This window comes from Pinus tabuliformis, chromosome 2_1 (assembly GCF_031772625.1).
Source record: "Pinus tabuliformis cultivar Carrire ecotype Pingquan chromosome 2_1, CPIR1, whole genome shotgun sequence".
NCBI lineage: Eukaryota > Viridiplantae > Streptophyta > Pinopsida > Pinales > Pinaceae > Pinus > Pinus tabuliformis.
Window position 1 is genome coordinate 314,621,671 of NC_142299.1, and position 17,986 is coordinate 314,639,656.

The following is a 17,986-nucleotide window of genomic DNA, read 5'->3' on the forward strand; positions in this document are numbered from 1 at the left end:
AATAGTTATCATGCAAGAAGAATCTCATTAATCTTGATTGCCCTAGATTCTTCAACATGGTATCAGAGCTAAGGTGTTGAAGTCAAAGGAAGGGCAACAAAAAGAGACATTCAAGGATCAAATTCAAGAAGGGCATCAAAGCAAGTTGAAGGGCTTTGTCAAAAATTGAAGGATCAGTCTACAACAACAAGGGTTTTTGTTAAGGAGACAATCTATAACAGCAAGACAATTCAGGATAATTTTGGTGCCAGGATCAAGTAATCTCAGTCAAAGTAAAGTCTCAATGCTAGTGCTCAGAACTCGGATCATAGTCAAAAGAAGAAAACACAGTACCTCCCTTAGTTTCGGTGCTAGCCACAAATTGGGTGTCATTACAATCTCTGTCATACCACAAAGATCTCAATAACTTATAGTCTGGAGCAGTTTCGGTGCTTGGTGTTGGACAGTGCTAGAAGGTCTCAAAGGAGATCTTTGAAAAAGGGATTTCAGTTGCTCATGCTAGTCAACTCAAGCAAGGATCTACAAGATTCTACACCAGCAAGGAGCATCACAACAAGACCACAAGGATATACAATAAAATCACATCAACTCAAAGATCACCCGGAGGAAGCATCAGTGCATCCTCAACATGATCAAGGTGAAGATTTTATCTTCACATGTCAAGTAAGTATTTTCATTAATCAATTTGGTAAAATGACTTCATAATTGCAAGGAGATCTATAGGTTGGATGGGTCATCAAAAGTCCTTGCATGGAATAAGGAGGATTGTGATTGTCATAATCCTCATAGACAAAAGAAGTCAGTGAACATATCAAGGAAATGGGTCTCCTTTGAATTCATGGGAGGGAACTCTTAAGGTCCTCTCATCCCTATGTAGCAAGAAAGGAGACATAAAAGAGATATATGAAATGTTAGAAGATATACTCTCTGAAATGCAGTGAAGAAGGTCATATCACTTAGACTTGATTGAAGGTATCAAAGAAAGAAAGAATATCTTCATGAGATCTCAATTGGGAAGATCTAGGAGAGATGATAAGAAGACAATCATCATTTTTCTATATGATGGGCAAGGTAACAGTATCCATGAACAAGAAGGTTACCTCATTCAACAATTTATGGTCTCTATGCTAGATATAGAAATACAAGTTGATGGCAAAAGCATTGAAGGACTCAAACATGTGCAGGAATGAAAGGGAAGTTTGGTCCCCAAACAAGACATAATAGTATAACTAAGATTCAATGCTATGGAAATATTGAGGAAAGAAACTCATATCATCAGAAAGATGGAGAAAGCTAAAGAAAAGGGTCAAGGAAAGAGGGAGTAACAAATCTCTACTATGATGGTATCCCTCACAAAAGGGTCCTATCATAAGCTCCTAAATCTTATAGATATGACCATGATAATAAGATGCATCGTGGCATCATGGAAGCATTAGAAACAAGAGCTCATGACATCACCATGATAATCATGAAGGACATAATCTATGGCAGTCAAACATGAAGGATATAGCTCTTAGGAACCTCATTGGACATTGCAGGAAAAGAAGAAGTCATCTAGGACAAGGCTCATCATACATCAAGTCAAAAAGGAAACATTTGTTAGATGAGGATATGCAAGATCCTCAAAGTTCTCTAATGGAATCCTCATCGGAGGGTTCACTAATCTAGAGAGGAAGTGTTTCATCAGGAACTTCAATTTATGGAATTCATGGGATGATGGTGTGATGACATGAAGCAGATCAAGGGATTGAAGATCTTTTCAATCAAGGAAGTTGCTGGAAGAAGCCTCGATGACCTAAAGGTAAAATAAGGTATGTATGCTTGTGTTTAATATTATAATGTCATGTCATATTATTGCAGGTAACATGGATCATTACTTCTATCTTAAGAAGCATGATCAAGAGAAAAAGGATCTCCTCTGAAAAGATGCAGGAAGGCATAAGTCACACTAGATGAAATCAACATAATATGTCCTCATATGAAGTGTGAGGTGGTTGACTACAATTAAGAAACTCTGATTGAAAACTCCTGGGAATGGAATGTGTGAGGAAGGAAGAGATCATGAGATATGCAACCCTGATGAAGGAAATCAACATCCAAAAGACCAAGAAGACTGGACTAGGATATCTCCCAGAAGGATATGAAGACTATGGTGAAAAAGATGAAGACCATTGACAATGGATATCTTTGGGAGATGTGTTAACATGTATGCAGGATGTTGATACCTACAAGAAGATGTCATGATGAAGATCCATCTCGAAAGGTACAATTTGATTTAACATTATGATTTGATTTCTTGAATAATATCTAGATGAGTTCATGCAGGGCTACTGGAACAAGAATTGTAAGTACAAGTACAACTATCATTCATGAGGTGAATGGAAACTCCTGAAAGAAACATGATGAGGAAGAAGTAGCCATATGACGAAGGTTCTAGATATGTATCAAGAAGGCCACTTTCCATGAAGAAAAGAATGGCATGACAAACCAAGAAGGAAAGTGATCAATCACTGATGCTCTACAAGGAAGAAGCTTAACTAAATTTCATGACATCAAAGAAAGAAGTTGATCAAGCAACTGAAGGACCCACGAAGAAGTAGCTTCTGATGAAAAAGGAGAGTGTTGAAGTTTCTAAGTCTACTTAGTTAGAAATCCTTCATGCACTTTATCTGATTTATTCCTACCTACTTGTTATGTTACTTAACAAGTTATTTACAATGTAAATACTGAACAAAAAAAAAAAAAAAAAAAAAAAACACTAGTGCATGCTCAACATATTACAAATCAGCAACTAAAGGAAACAAAAACAATCACACCATATGACACCATTATTTTTGGACTAATGTCCCCGGAAAAACCCAATGTGGGAAAACCGGTGCAGCTATTTGAGGGTTTTCTTATTAAGCAATATCAGAGTACAATCTGGGTGCCGAAACTGGCCTACCCAACAAAGAATTTCCTTGGCAGTAATACCTCTCAGTTTCTGACAAATCTCCTGGTTGAAACCCCGGATAATCCTTTCGGCAGTTACTCAGCACCAATCTACCCCAGAAACCCCAGCGTCAGCCTCTCTCTGGACTACGTCGGCCCCTCTTTGCCCAGCGTTGGCCCTGTGTCACCTCGGATGGGTTTGTGTCAGCCTTAGGAGGCCCTGCGTCAGCCCTTTGGCCCTTTACGTCAGAAACGCTGGCCTCTTTGAGGCTCTGCGCAGCTCCCCGCTGCCTCTACGTGGCCCTGCACGAACCCTGGTTGGCTCTACGTCACTCTCCCCGACTACTGCGCTGCTCTCCAAGCACTATCTCTGCCTCTCTGTCTCTCTGTACTCAATGCCCCTCAGCGGAAACTCTCGATCACTAATTCTATCTCTCTTAGCAAACCCCGCTCTAGAGAATAGAATGACTTATCACTCTAGTGTATTCTCCAAGTGACCCTCAAGCCTCCTCTTATACTTTTCTTGTTGACATATCAACGGCCGAGATTAAGTCCCTAATCAACGGCTAAGATTAGATCTGGCTTGATCCATGTCTTTTGGACCATTCTAACACAGATTCATATTAATACACATTAATATTTTATTTTCCCTAAGTTTAGACTTAAGGACTCCATTAAAAATATTAATTATTTTAATATCTCCTGAACTGTTTAGAATCTGCCCAAACCCTTTCTGGGTATTGGAGATCTCATGTGCCCCAACCTCTCCACCAAATTTCGTGGCTAGAGCACATCCGATGCTACCCCAAATCAACACTCCCTCTTAGCGAGGACTATGCTCTAGCAATACTCCTCACTGAGTATTACTCTGATCATCCAACATCAGTACCTGTGCTGATGCTAGGCCTTCCTGCCCATCATCCTCTTCACTGCTGCATACTGTACTACTGCACGTGGTTCTGCCACTACCACTACCGCATCTATACTACAGCTCCCTCTGCATCCGTGCTGCTGCTGGTCCTTTCTCCCAGCACTGCATCTGCACTGCACCTCCTCTCATCATGTTGCATCGTGTTGCCCATCGATGCACTGCAACTTAGTTACTAAGAAGTAAGTAACTGATCTCCCAACTGACCTCCCTATTGGGCTAGAAACACCCACTGATACTGAAGCTCCCTCTGCCGCTGACAAGTGCTCCCTCTCTAACCTCTGCGCTGCTGCAACAACTCCTTGCATCTCACACCGTTGCACACCTCTTTGTGCCTTCCTGCACTGGTGCAACACTCCTGTGCCTCTCGCACTGCTGCAACCTGCTAGCTCTGTGCTGTATCGGGACTCCTGCACTGTAGCTCTCTTTGCCGCTCCATCCGCATCCGTCTCTACCCACTTAGCCAGTCCTGCTACTCCTCGTCGAGGCTCCCATAGCAAGGTCTAATCCAAGAGGCTGGGTACCTCAAGGATCCTGCCCCTCATCGCCTGTAGTCCTCCTAACTACAGCTCGATGTCTCCCCACTTCCGCTCAAGTGGTGCATGTGCACTCATGGCACAGTCATCGTCTGTCAAAACTTCCTTCTCTGCCCGTGCTGGTGCTGCCTTAGTCTCGGAAGACTCTCCCTTACTCTTCTTCCTTGGACACTGGGTCACATAATGACCCAGCTCCCCACAATGGAAGCACTTGATCTTGGAGAGATCCTTCTTCTTTCGCTTTTCTTGCTTTCCCTCAGATGCTAGGGCAACATCTTCCTCCTCCTGTTTGACTTTGATCCCCTTGCTGCTGCTACCTATCTTCGACTGCCGTCTGATCTCTTCCTGGCGAAGAGCCGCCCACATCTCGTCCCAAGGTGGGAGAGTCCCTCTGCCCAGTATACTCTGGACAAATACCTCCCAGTCTTCTGAGACAACATTCAAGGCTGTCCTCACCATCAACTCCTGATCCGGCGTGGCTTCTATAGCAGTCAACTGATCTCGGATCTCATTCAGTCCTCCGAGGAAGGTGTCAATCGGTTCTCCCTTCTTCATCTAATACAACCTCAACTGATTCTCAAGTAGCATTCTTCTTTGCACAGAAGTATGCTGATACAATTTCTTGAGAGCCTCCCACATCTCATATGCCGTTTCCTTCTCGACAATGTGTGGTACTACATGATCCTTGACCCCATCAAGAATGATACTCTTGGCCCTTGCCATTGCCTCCTCGTACTTGTCGTTATCATTGGGGTCGACTGGGCTAGCTATAACCTTTAAGGCGAAGTGCTTGACATGATTTCTGTCAAGTACGGATAAGATTCTGGCCTTCCAGACTGCGAAATTCGACGCTCCGTCCAGTCTATCCTAGTCTCTTACTCTGTGTAGTGCCATGATGCTCCTCTACTTCCCTCCTGGAAGTCTCTATTCGACTCCTCTGAGTGTCTACTTCCCGTCTGGAAGTTCTCTTTTGGACTCCCTCTGAGTCCTAATTTCCCTCCTGGAAATCCTTCTGCCGCTGTCGAGATGCCCCCTACTCTGATCATCTTGTGCAACCGCACCACTGATCTGGGTTCCTTGGCTAGAAACCCTCGGTAGCAACTCCTCTTGGCCTTGCTCTATCAGGTATTGTTCTGACTACAGTACCTCACCAGCTCTACTCTGCAATATTCCCGCAGCCTTCTAAACCCCAGCAACCTGAAGGTGGGAGCTCCTAGGCTCTACGCAATCTCGGCACCAGCAACCTGGCCTCCTCAGCCAACTACATCAGCCCTCCCAGCTTCTGCGTGGCTCTGCATGGCGCTCTCTTTCCCTTCCTTAGCCTCTGCACTGCCTCTTCCTGGCTCACCCTTGATGACGTAGGCACTGTCACCCTTCCTTTGTTGTTGCTCTGCTAGAAACAACTTCCGTCACATCGGGACAACTATTTTCTGCTGCTATTGGTCCGCTCGGCTGATGTCCTTAGTCCTCCTGTGATCTACAATCACGCTCTGATACCATGTTGAAGTTTCTAAGTCTACAGTTAGAAACCCTTCATGCACTTTATCTGATTTATTCCTACCTACTTGTTATGTTACTTAACAAGTTATTTACAATGTAAATACTAAAAATAAACACTAGTGCATGCTCAACATATTACAAATCAACAACTAAAGGAAACAGAAACAATCACACCATATGACACCATTATTTTTGGACTAATGTCCCCGGAAAAACCCAATGTGGGAAAACCGTTGCAGCTATTTGAGGGTTTTCTTATTAAGCAATATTAGAGTACAATCTGGGTGCCGAAACTAGCCTACCCAACAGAGAATGCCCTTGGTAGTAGTACCTCTCATTCTGAGGCAAATGTCTTCGCTGAAACCCCAGATAACCACTCCGGCAGTGCCTTAGCTCCAATCTGCCCTAGAAACCCTAGCGTCTACCTGTCTAGACTGCGTCAGCCTCCTAGCCCAGCGTTGGTTCTGTGTCAGCCCTAGGAGGCCCTGCATTAGCTCTCTGGGCCTCTATGTCAGCTACGCTGGCCTCTCTGGTGCTCTGAGCAGCACTTAGCTGCCTCTGCATGGCCCTGCGTGAGCACTGGTTGCTCCTGCGTCACTTTCTCTGGCTGCTTTGCTGCTCTCTCGGCACTATCTCTGCCTCTCTGTCTCTCTGTACTCAATGCCCCTCAGCTGCTCTCCTGATCACTAATTCTATCTCTCTTAGCAAACCCCGCTCTAGAGAATAGAATGATTGATCAATCTGGTGTATTCTCCAAGTGACCCTCAAATTGATCACTCTGGTGTATTCTCCAAGTGACCCTCAAGCCTCCTCTTATACTTTTCCTGTTGACATATCAACGGCCGAGATTAAGTCCCTAATCAATGGCTAATATTAGATCTAGCTTGATCCATATCTTTTGGACCACTCTAATATAGATTCATATTAATACACATTAATATTTTATTTTCCCTAAGTTTAGACTTAGGGACTCCATTAAAAATATTAATTATTTTAATATCTCCTGAACTGTTTAGAATCTACCCAAACCCTTTCTGGGTATTGGAGATCTCATGTGCCCCAACCTCTCCACCAAATTTCGTGGCTAGAGCACAGTCGCTGCTACCTCAAATCAACAGAGAGTCCCTTGTTAAGAGGGAGCTCTAATAGGTCCCTGATCAAGAGGGAGCTTGGATTGGATCACCCCTGATTAAAAGGGAGTGACAGTTGTGTTTTTCTATTCCATGTGTCATGCACTAGACCAGGACTAACAACTGTAAGTCTTAGTGAAGGCCATGAAGAAAAATGTAGACACATGATGGATGTATCCTCCCTAATTGAGAGGGAGAGATAGACACAACATTCTTGTCTTCACTTTGGAAGCAAGAATGGAGGATTGGGTAAGCATCTGGCATTCGATGCTCTTTGAGGTTGTGTAGGGCATCCAAGACAAGAGTAGGCTAGAGGACCGATATTCTTTGACGGTTGGGAACCCAAGATAAGAATAGTCCTAGAAGGTCATACTCAGTGAACACCCGGGTGGGTATGTACCTTGAGAGACAATGATGAAGGTGTCTATAGTCATTGGTCTTGCTAGCATTGTAGCTCATGGTCTCATGGAGAGATGGAGCTATTAGTCAAGGCCTTGCACTATGACAATGTTGATATGATGCTATACAGATGAGATTATCAATCTGATTCTTCTTATGAGAAATTCTTCATATTGAGAATGACCAAGTACCATTATGAATACCTCCCTAGTTAAGAGGGAATGTTGAAGAAAGTGTAACTAGGTTCAATCTTCATAATGACATGTAATTATGATTGACGTAAGTGATGTAATAAAGAGAACAAAATTATTTTTTATATGCCTTGCTGCATGGGTTTCGTGAACAAGAGGTTTATTTATTAATGGCTCCAATTGAGAGCCTTAGGATTTATTATTAAGTCAAAGAGTCAAAGTCATGTATGAAGAGATCTTGAGCATATATAAAATGTATATGAGTCAACCTACCATCTAGATCAGCCCTCCAAAGACAAGCACAATCCCTCTTGAAGAAGTCGGCTTCCAAATAAGATAAAACGTAGTCATGTCGGCTCATATAAAGAGACACAACGATTCACTGTCATGTCGACTTAATATGTGGGTCAAACCACTATATATATGCGGCTAGGGTCACCACAGAAAACACAGAACTCGAATTCTCTCTAATTTTCAGATGGGTACAAGAAGTATAGGAGGACAGTTACAGGAAGAATTTTGGATGTCATTTTTCGGAGGTCTATCCACAAGCTCAGAAACTTCGGATGGGTACAGTAGGGTACAATCTTGGATACCTATGCAATTTTCGTGGATAATTACAGTGAGAAAATTACAATCTCATCCTCCTCGGTGGTGACAGTCTCAACATATCTATGATGATGATCTCAATGCAAGGAAATCAATCACTGTCTCAGTGTAGTTGTAATGATAAAGATCTCTATGTTGATCACTATATTTGTGATGAAGAAGATGGAGATGATACACTCCCTAGACATTGTTCTTTGTCTCGGCATAATTGTGATCCCACAGTAATATACTCTCGGCGTACTAGACAAGGTCATGATGAAGATCTTGATGCATTGATGAAGTCACGGAATCAAGGTCATAATGAAGACAAGAAACCTTGTTGACATGGTAATGATCTCAGTGATAGTGCAACAATTATCTAGGTGAGGGTACATGGTGCAACTATAATGACTTACGTGATGCAGTAATGATGACCTCGGTGAAGCAACAGTAATGATGATGATCTCAACAGTGACAAAGAAGAGGATTAGTAACTTGGTCTTGGAGTGGCCTAATAAGTCAAGGGTCATGGTCTTGGTATTTGTCAATTGGAATCTCTATAAGAAGAATTTTGTGCTGGTTTTCCTCTCAAAGAGTGAGAGGTTTTGGCCCTGGTAGAAAGCCAACCTCTTGTTTTCTTGTCTCTTTTGTTTTTGGTAGCTATTTGATGAACTAAAAGGACACACTCTAATAATATCAAGATAAGATCATGCTAACAAGGAAAAGATAAAATTGCCTCACAAATAGTTATCATGCAAGAAGAATCTCATTAATCTTGATTGCCCTAGATTCTTCAACATGCGCTACTTTGCATAGCTGGCTGGACGTCTTGCCTTGGACTGGACTTTGATCAAATCGTTCTGCCTTCTGCTGACCAGAAAGACGCTTCTCTGGCACTTCTGGGACTCCTTCCCAACCTCTGGAACTGAAAACGTCAATCTCTCCCAGCAAATCGACTTTGCCTCTAGAGGCTATTGCGTTGCCCTAGCATCATCCTCTTTGTGGATCTTCTGCCTCTCTGAAATGCACTCACCGGATCTGGAAATCTTCCTCCGGCTTCACTGTCTTTGCCCCTCCCTCACTGCTTCGATCTCTAGCTCTCTCTGGTAACTGACTGTTGCTACTCTAAAATCGATCTACAGAGAAATCAACTTGCTAAAGTGATTTTTCCAAGCCCCATTAACTTCTTCTTATAATCCTCTTTTGAGACTTCATCGATCAAGATTAGATCTTAATCGATGGCTAGAATTAACTTGAAGTCGATATGTGTGTGAGTTTCTAGAACATTCACACCTTAACTTAATTAGTCATATTCCCTAAGTTTAGACTTAGGAAATATTCAAAAACTAACTAATAATATAATTAAGTCATTTCTAGGAGGAACTTCCAGAAACGATTTTTGGGTTTTAGCGATCTCATGTATTCTAGCCTCTCCACAAATTTTCATTTCTAGAACACATCTGATGCTACAAAAACTAACATTATTCCCAGTGGGGCAGCATAGAGGACTGCGCAGTTGCTTCAAAAGAGCAACTCGATTTAGCTGGAGGAAAAATCATTTTCAGTTCTAGAGACCGGGCAGAGGTTCCAGAGTCGGAGAAGCGATTTCTTCAGCGGAGACAGGTAGAACGACTTCATCAGAGATAGTTCAAAGGCTAGACGTCATAGGGCCTGCACAAGCACTATGCAGAGGCTGACGCAGAGGGTCCAGGAGGATGAACTTTCTGAAGGAAAGTTCTGTCAGGGTTTCTTGTGGAAGAAGGTTAATTCCCTTAAATAATTTTTGCTAGATCTTCTTGTTGTTTGGATTGTCGTTTGGGCATCCATAGATTGTACTTAGATTTCACTATTGCATAATAATAAAACCCTCATATGTTGCACCGGTTTTCCCAAGTGGGGTTTTTCCAGGGACAATTATCCAAAAATAACGGTGTCATTTTTGTGTGTGTTTGTGCTAATATTTTCTTAGTTTGCAACACTATTTTCTTCCGCAGTTTATTTGTGAGAATTGCAGTAGAGAATTATTCGTTGTTTGTATGGGAAAATAAATTGTTAAATTAAATTAACAATTAGAAGAATAATTTCCAGTTGCTACAATAGATTGAAATTTTCACAAGAGTATTATCCATTTCAGGTCAACTTATCTATATGAAGAAAATAGGTTCCTGCAACATTCAAATTTGCTACTTTTGAGAAACAGGAATTTTAATTTAGGATAAATTTGCCTTGACAATTGGATCTCTAGAATCTATAGCCATAATTTGTGTGTAATTCCACATAAATAAATTGGAAAAGAACATAGTATTTCTTCAAACTAAATGGATTCCTTTTCCCTCTAGTTAACTTTGTTCAAAGATAACAATATAACTATAATTATATCGAAGAACTACATGTTCATTTAAAGCATCACATCATATACATCTTAGGCGACATTAGACTTTTGAGTTTTTTTGGAGGCCTCTTGAGCATAAAAAAATACATTAAAGACGTTTTGTGTTAGTTTTTTGTAGCATCGAAGGTGTTCTAGTTTCAAAACTTTGTGGAGAGGCTAAAACAAAGGAATTCTCCATAACCCAGAAACCATATCTGGAAATTCTGCCTAGAAGTGTCTCAATTAGATTATTAGCCTATTTTTAAATATTTCCTTAGTATAAACTTAAGAAAAGGGGTTAATTAATCAGTATTAATTGAGATAAGGTGTGAATCATCTAGAAACTCACACGGATTGACCTAGATATGATCTTAGCCATTGATTAAGATTTAATCTTGGCCATTGGAGGTTCAACAGAAGATTATAAGAAGAAGTCGATGGGTAGATGGAGAACACACACATAGAGTTCGATTTCCTTGGGGAGTTTGATTTTCCAAAGAGTAGCAGTGGCCAGAAGAGTTCAAGCTTCAGAAGGGAAGCAGAAATAGAGAGGGGCAGGGACAGTGAAGTTAGAGGAAAGTTTTCTAGATCAGGTGAGTACTTTGCAGAGAGGCCGAGATTTTCTCCAGAAGACTGCGCAAAGGCAGCGCAAAAGCCTTAAGTAGGCAGTTTGATTTCGCTGGGATGAATGGTTATTAGTTTCAAAGGCCAAAAGATATTTCCAGAGTGTCAGAGAGACAGTTTCCCAGTCAGCAACAGGCAGGATGACTTGATTTGCAAAAGTTCCAGGTTGTAGCGTTTAAGGGACTGTGCAGAGATGACGCAGGGCCTACACAGAGCTAGGTTGATAGCTTGCTTTCCAAAGTCAGACAATGTCGAGATTGCTCGGAGTGAGGGTAATTTCCCTCAAAAAGTTTTTGCCAGTATTTTCTTTGCAAGATTGTCAGTTTTCAACATCTAGATTGTACTAAGGTTATTTCACTACTACATAATAATAAAAACCTTCAGCTACTGCACCAGTTTTCCCAAGTTGGGCTTTTTCGGGGACATTAGTCCAAAAATAATTTTGTCAATTTTTATGTGTATGTGCTAGAATATTTCTAAGTTTCCAGCGCTATTATTTTTCGCAGTATTTTTGTGAAGATTGTAGTGTGTTTATTTCGTTGTTGTCGTAGCAATAAACTGCTAATTTAATTAACAGTTAGAAGAAATAATTCCAGTAGCTGCAATAAAATTTCATAGCGAAATTTTCTCAGCTTCAGAATAATTTTGTAGCGCGAAATTTTCACACTTTGCACTACATACACATGCATAATTATAAAGTATGAAATATTACCCTAGAAGTATGAAATTTGTTATGAACCCTAGTATTTGACAAGATCACCTGCAACTAGGGAGGCCCAACGGATGCTGAAGAGAACTATACTACTCATGAGTCACAACTATACATTTGTGGATATGTAAACCTCAAAGCTGTAATCCTGCCAGCTAAGTTGGAGGATAGGTAGTAGGTTCGCATTCCTTAAGACCAAATAAAACAATGGATCTGAAGTAAAATGATCATATCATGGCCCGAGGGATTAGCTCAACTAGTTGTCACCAATGTTGTTGAGCATCTGGCCAATTCCATGTCAGCAGGTGCCTGATTCGAATCCCCTAGGTTAGGGGCACTAGTCTACATTGAAGGATTAACTAGGGATTCCATCTATGAATGTGGGGAAGAACCCCTTGGATTTCTCCGCAAGGATTTCCATGGAAAAAATGATCATATCATACAAATAAAATTTGTGATTGGTCCAATAGGATGGTCCAAACAATTGTAACCAATGTCGGGGCATTTGGCAAGTTATATGCCACCAGGTGCCTGGTTGGAATCTCCTTGGGTTAGGTACACTAGTCTACACTGACAGGTTTACTGGGGATGCAGTCCAGTAAATTGGGTAAGCAGCCCTAGGGTTTCCCCTTTAGATTATTTCTTTGGAGAAAAAAAGTTTGTGATTATCAGTGAATAATCGTTCTGCTAGTAACTGTTTAATTTCTTTACAGATGAGTAATTGTGTATATTTTTCGAAATTACATGAAAGCCAATGATGCCCAACAGAAGGAGAACAATCATTGCTAAAAGAAGAAGCAAATGTGTAAATTGAACACGCAGGAAAATATAATCAGCAAAAATGCTTCTCAAATCACTACACAAATGTATTGCTGTGCATGCAGCATCAATGGCATATATACTAGAATATTTTTATTACTTTCTACGACTTCAAAAGGTAAATTAAGCTCAACTGTTTTTGTGGTCTCTGACATCTTAGTTTTGTGGCCTCGAGTATAAGCAGGCAATTATTGCCTGAAGATTTTGTAGTTACTCCGTGGCATGCCCTTGCTGCTCTTTCGTTGTAATATACTCTGGAGTCTGTACATATCATTTTATTAATAAAATCTTGATGCATATTCTAAAACATAAAGGTATTAAGGTGGGACACACCTGAGATATATTGACACACTCATGCCCAGTATGCTTGCAATCTTCTGGCAAGCTATCTGATAGAATTCTGAGGGCATCTTGCCAAAAAATGGCAATGAGAGGTTGCCCATACAGCTCTTCCATATGCGAACTGAGACTCCACTCTGAGATACGGTCCCCTTGAGGGTTAATTACACATGAAGGCATGTCTGTCTTCCCAGCTTCTTTCATCTGCATACTCGAAAAGAAATGAAAGTCAACTTGATAGAGGGTTTCCCATTTTTTGAATGACTGTGAAAAGAACAGGGTACCCATAAGAATACTTCAAGAGAAAATATCAAAATTTTAATTTATTGATATCTGATAAGAGAAAAATGGTTTTACATTGAAATCTTCAAAATGTTCCAAATCATAAGAGTGTACATCATCCCTTCCATTCAATCAATTAGACTACGTTACCAGCCTATAATGTTGAATGACCAGATGATGCACACCACATGTCTAACTGCATCAATATTATGCCAAAAATGGTTGGAATGGTGCCAACAAATGCATTGAAACTTCTTCCTGAATTATGATGCTAAGAGATGGAAACATTCCCAGAAAAAGATGACAAATCGAAATTCAAATCATGTCAATATCCTCCAATGACCAAAATAACAATCACTAAGAGTGAAGACAACTCAGCATGTAAGTTACATCAGATCAGGGAGTGCTAAATGCATTTCCAAACGAAAAATATTCATGCATGTTAAGCATAATTGTAAAACAACAGATGAAAAAAAATAGGATCTACTATTGATGCACAGAAGCATATGCAACAAACTCACTATACGGGCCTTAGCATTCCACATAATTAAGATAAAATGAGGTGATGAAAGATCAGAACTAACAAGCAGTAAGCTATCCATGGCATTGAAGTCACTGAAACCCGGGTAAAAAAGTTCATAGCAGCAGAATTATCTGTAGCAGGGAAGAAGCCAGATATACGATCTTGCAATCACAAAGTGTTGGACTTGTTGAGGTTAATTTCCTGTATATGCATATCCATTTGTGGAAAGGAAATCGCAATGAGGTTCTACTGTTGCAATTCTCTGCATTTTGCACTTTCAATCTAATCCTATTGGCCATGTGCATGTATGTTACTCAGTGACTTTAGTCATATACTAAAAGGGTTCTAGTGTTGGTTTTGATTGACCTGTGGCACTCATTATTGGCATATGCACCTAATCATGGCATATGTTGCCTTGTTGGCTCCAGAGCATTGAATACTTAGCTTTCTTAGATAATGGCAGCATTCCTATTGTTGGAAGTTTCAATTTGCTAACATGGTGATGATATTGAGGTTTGGTATAAGTGTTGATTTATGGTAGCATCGAATGTGCTCTAAGCCTCAAAATTCGCAGGGAGGCTAGGACACATGTATCCCAGAATACCCATAAATTGTTTTGGGAAATTCCACCTGAAGACAGTTTTATTAACATAATTAATTATTTTTAATGGATACCTAAGTCTAAATTTAAGAAATTAAAATAATTAAAGGGTATTAATAAAAATGGGTGTGAATCTTCTAGAAAAAGACAGAGATCTAGTCAATATGATCTGAGCCATTGATTAGAATTTAATCTGGGACATTGATTACTCAACGAGAAGATTATAAGGACTTTGATGGGCATTTGGAAGACACATTGAGTGAGAAACCAAAGATCGATTTTCTCAAGAGAGTAGTGCAGTAGTTGCCAGAGAGGCATCGAGGAGATTTCTTGCAGTGAGGGGCAGGTATAGCTTTCCGGTTGGAGAGTTCCCTGATTTGGCGATACATTGCAGAGGAGGCAGAGAGATATCCAAAAGAGGTAGTGCAGAACCAAGTTGGGCAGCAAAGAGCCACTCTGAGGCAACACAAAGCTTGAGAGGAGATTTGAAATTTGTTGGAGAGTCGAGTTCTAGAGCCAGACGTTGGGGTGTGAGACCAGAAGGGCAGAGAGTCGAACTTCCAGAGGCAAATCAACTAGCAAGAAGGGTGACACAGAGCCTAATAGCTGTGATGTTGAATTGCATAGGCTGACGCAGAGGCAGTGTGGGGCTTGCCATCCAGAGCCTAGATCAGTATTGAATCTCCAATGATAGTGTGAGGTATTTCTCACTAATTTCTCTGCTGGTCAGATTCTCTGTATCGGAAAGCCAATAAGCCATCCAAAGATTGTATTCAGAAACTACTGCATAATAATACAAACCCTCAGCTGTTGCACTGGTTTTCCCACATTGGGTTTTTTCCGGGAACATTTTTTCCAAAAACAACGGTGTCAATTGTGTGTGTGGTTATTTCTTCTTGCTCAGTTCTTGTTTCCGCATATAATTAAATTAGTGAAGGTTGCAGTCGTATTTACTTCGATATTTACAGTGTAACACGGTAAATAACTTGCATGAATTAACAAGTAGGAGATGTAATATTAATTTGTTGCAGTAGGGATTTGGGTCTCCAAATTTTCACAATAGGCTCATGGTGCTGACATTATATTTATTCGGTCACATGCTCTAGGCAAGTGTTGGGTCTTGACCCTGCGAACATGATGAAGGTTATTTGAAATGTTGCAAACTACTGAAAGGTGGTCTTTTGGTGTTTGATTATTGGTTATTTATAACCTTACAACCATCAAAATTTATTTGTATCATTATTGGTTTTGTAAGGACTTGTTACCCATCATGTCAGCAGGGGGTACACATAACTTTTCAGTGCATTCAACACCCTTTCAAGCCCAAGGTCATAAGTGAAAGCCCTGTAACAACCATGTGAGGCCCTATATTAGGTGTCCTAGACCTTATGTTTGGTCAAGTCATCACTGGTCCCTTTGGGTGCATCTATGGTGTGTGTGGTTATTTCTTCTTGCTCAGTTCTTGTTTCCGCATATAATTAAATTAGTGAAGGTTGCAGTCGTATTTACTTCGATATTTATAGTGTAACACAGTAAATAACTTGCATGAATTAACAAGTAGGAGAAGTAATATTAGTTTGCTGCAGTAGGGATTTGGGTCTCCAAATTTTCACAATAAGCTCATGGTGTTGACATTATATTTATTCGGTCACATGCTCTAGGCAAGTGTTGGGTCTTGACCCTACTGACATGATGAAGGTTATTTGAAATGTTGCAAACTATTGAAAGGTGGTCTTTTGGTGTTTGATTATTGGTTATTTATAACCTTACAACCATCGAAATTTATTTGTATCATTATTGGTTTTGTAAGGACCTGTTACCCATCATGTCAACAAGGGGTACACATAACTTTTCAGTGCATTCAACACCCTTTCAAGCCCAAGGTCATAAGTGAAAGCCTTGTAACAACCATGTGAGGCCCTATATTATGTGTCCTAGACCTAATGTTTGGTCAAGCCATCGCTGGTCCCATTGGGTGCATCTATGGTACCTTTCATCCTGGATGGGCTCTTTTGGGACTTGTTACCCACCAAAAAGCGGGTAACCCATGGGAGAATTTTTTCTCATGCTTGGATAGCCAGCCAACCAAAAACCCTATTGATTAGCACTTGACACAATGCCATGGAACCTCCACATATATGCTCTGGCTAGATTTCTTTCTACCACCTGGCATTCCTTCTTGAGGGATGGTGGGTCATTCGTCAGCAAGTACTTTAACCATTGTGTAATCATGTGCTTTTATTTATTGTTTTGGGGTGTATTAATAGGAATGGAGAGGTGATCCAGATGATTGACCAATCTTGACCGTATTCATGTTCTCTCACTTCACCTAGGCGATTAGTCTTTGATACTAGTCTAATGGGACCTCCCTTGAGGCCTTAGGGTTATAGGAAGGACACTACTGGGGAGGCTCCGATTGGAGTAGCGTGCCCACGATATTCCATACTTTCCATTTCCATCATTCTCCTTATTCCATATCCTTTCTTCAGGTTGTTGGTCATCGACCATAGGGATTAGCACCTTATTATCCTCATCCTTGGGTCTAGGCCATAAAACATTGCCCTAGAGGTTGATGCAATAAAAAGAATGATTAAATCAAATAAAGCTACAATGAAAGAAAAAGATAAAATGCAAAAGATGGTTGGGACAAAAACTATCACATGAGCAAATGCCTAGCATGAGCTCTACACCCCCATTAGCCATCACCCAATTCCTAGAGCATTTAATGCTCCATCCATAAAGAAAGAAACCCTTGTATTGTCCCAACCCTGATGAGCAATAAACCGCCTCATCTTAAGGGGTGATAAATGCTAAATCTCTCAAATGCAAACATAGGCTCCTAGGCTATGCACCCATATCAAAACATTATCATAAAGAAGTAAAAGCCACAACAGAGGTGCGGAAAAAGCAAGTCGAGGAAAGGGGTAACTCATGCCTCCATGATTTCTCCCTCCTTACATCTATACACCTAGGATGTTGGACAACCATTAGTTGGTCACTTGGATATGGCACCTTGCCCTGAAGTCATGTCCACCCCATTACCATCATTTATACATGCACCCATGGATTTGATCCGAGTGGAAATTGATGGCTATCCACCTTTTCCATCGAATCGCCGTGGTCAAAAATTGATTCTATTGTTGGTGGTTTCCAAGCCCATTGATCCAGGAGGATCTCTAAAGGCTCAATTTTCAAAGTTCCCGAATCTCAGTAATAATGATACTAGGTTGTAGTGTTAATCATTATGAACCCAACAACGCAAACAACAAATCAATTGGAGTTTGTATAACCATTTTATTACCGTCAAACGTTTGCAAGTTACAAAGGAAGGTGGGACCCGCTTAGCTTATGTGGCCACTAATTAGCCAATAACCCATTGACACATGGCACTCCAGCATTGGCCTCCTAGCCTAGCACAAAATACAAAACAAATATATTAAAAATATATATAATAACCAAAAAATTAAATAATAACAAAATTGGTTATTATTATATGGTTATTATAAACATAATGC

At 40.6% G+C, this 17,986-nt stretch overlaps 1 protein-coding gene across 5 annotated transcripts in view; it reads right to left on the reverse strand.

Moving 5' to 3' along the window:
* LOC149200115 (uncharacterized) overlaps window positions 1–17,986 on the reverse strand; it is a 346,691-nt gene that overhangs the window by 42,660 nt on the left and 286,045 nt on the right. For 3 of the 5 annotated variants that reach the window (XM_089402592.1, XM_089402590.1, XM_089402591.1), the window contains exon 3: window positions 13,060–13,329. The exons of 1 other annotated variant lie outside the window; for it this stretch is intronic. In XM_089402592.1, the coding sequence (XP_089258718.1) occupies window positions 13,060–13,329 (270 nt within the window). The remainder of the gene's footprint in view (window positions 1–13,059; window positions 13,330–17,986) is intronic. One more of the 5 variants, XM_089402593.1, reaches the window with a different exon arrangement.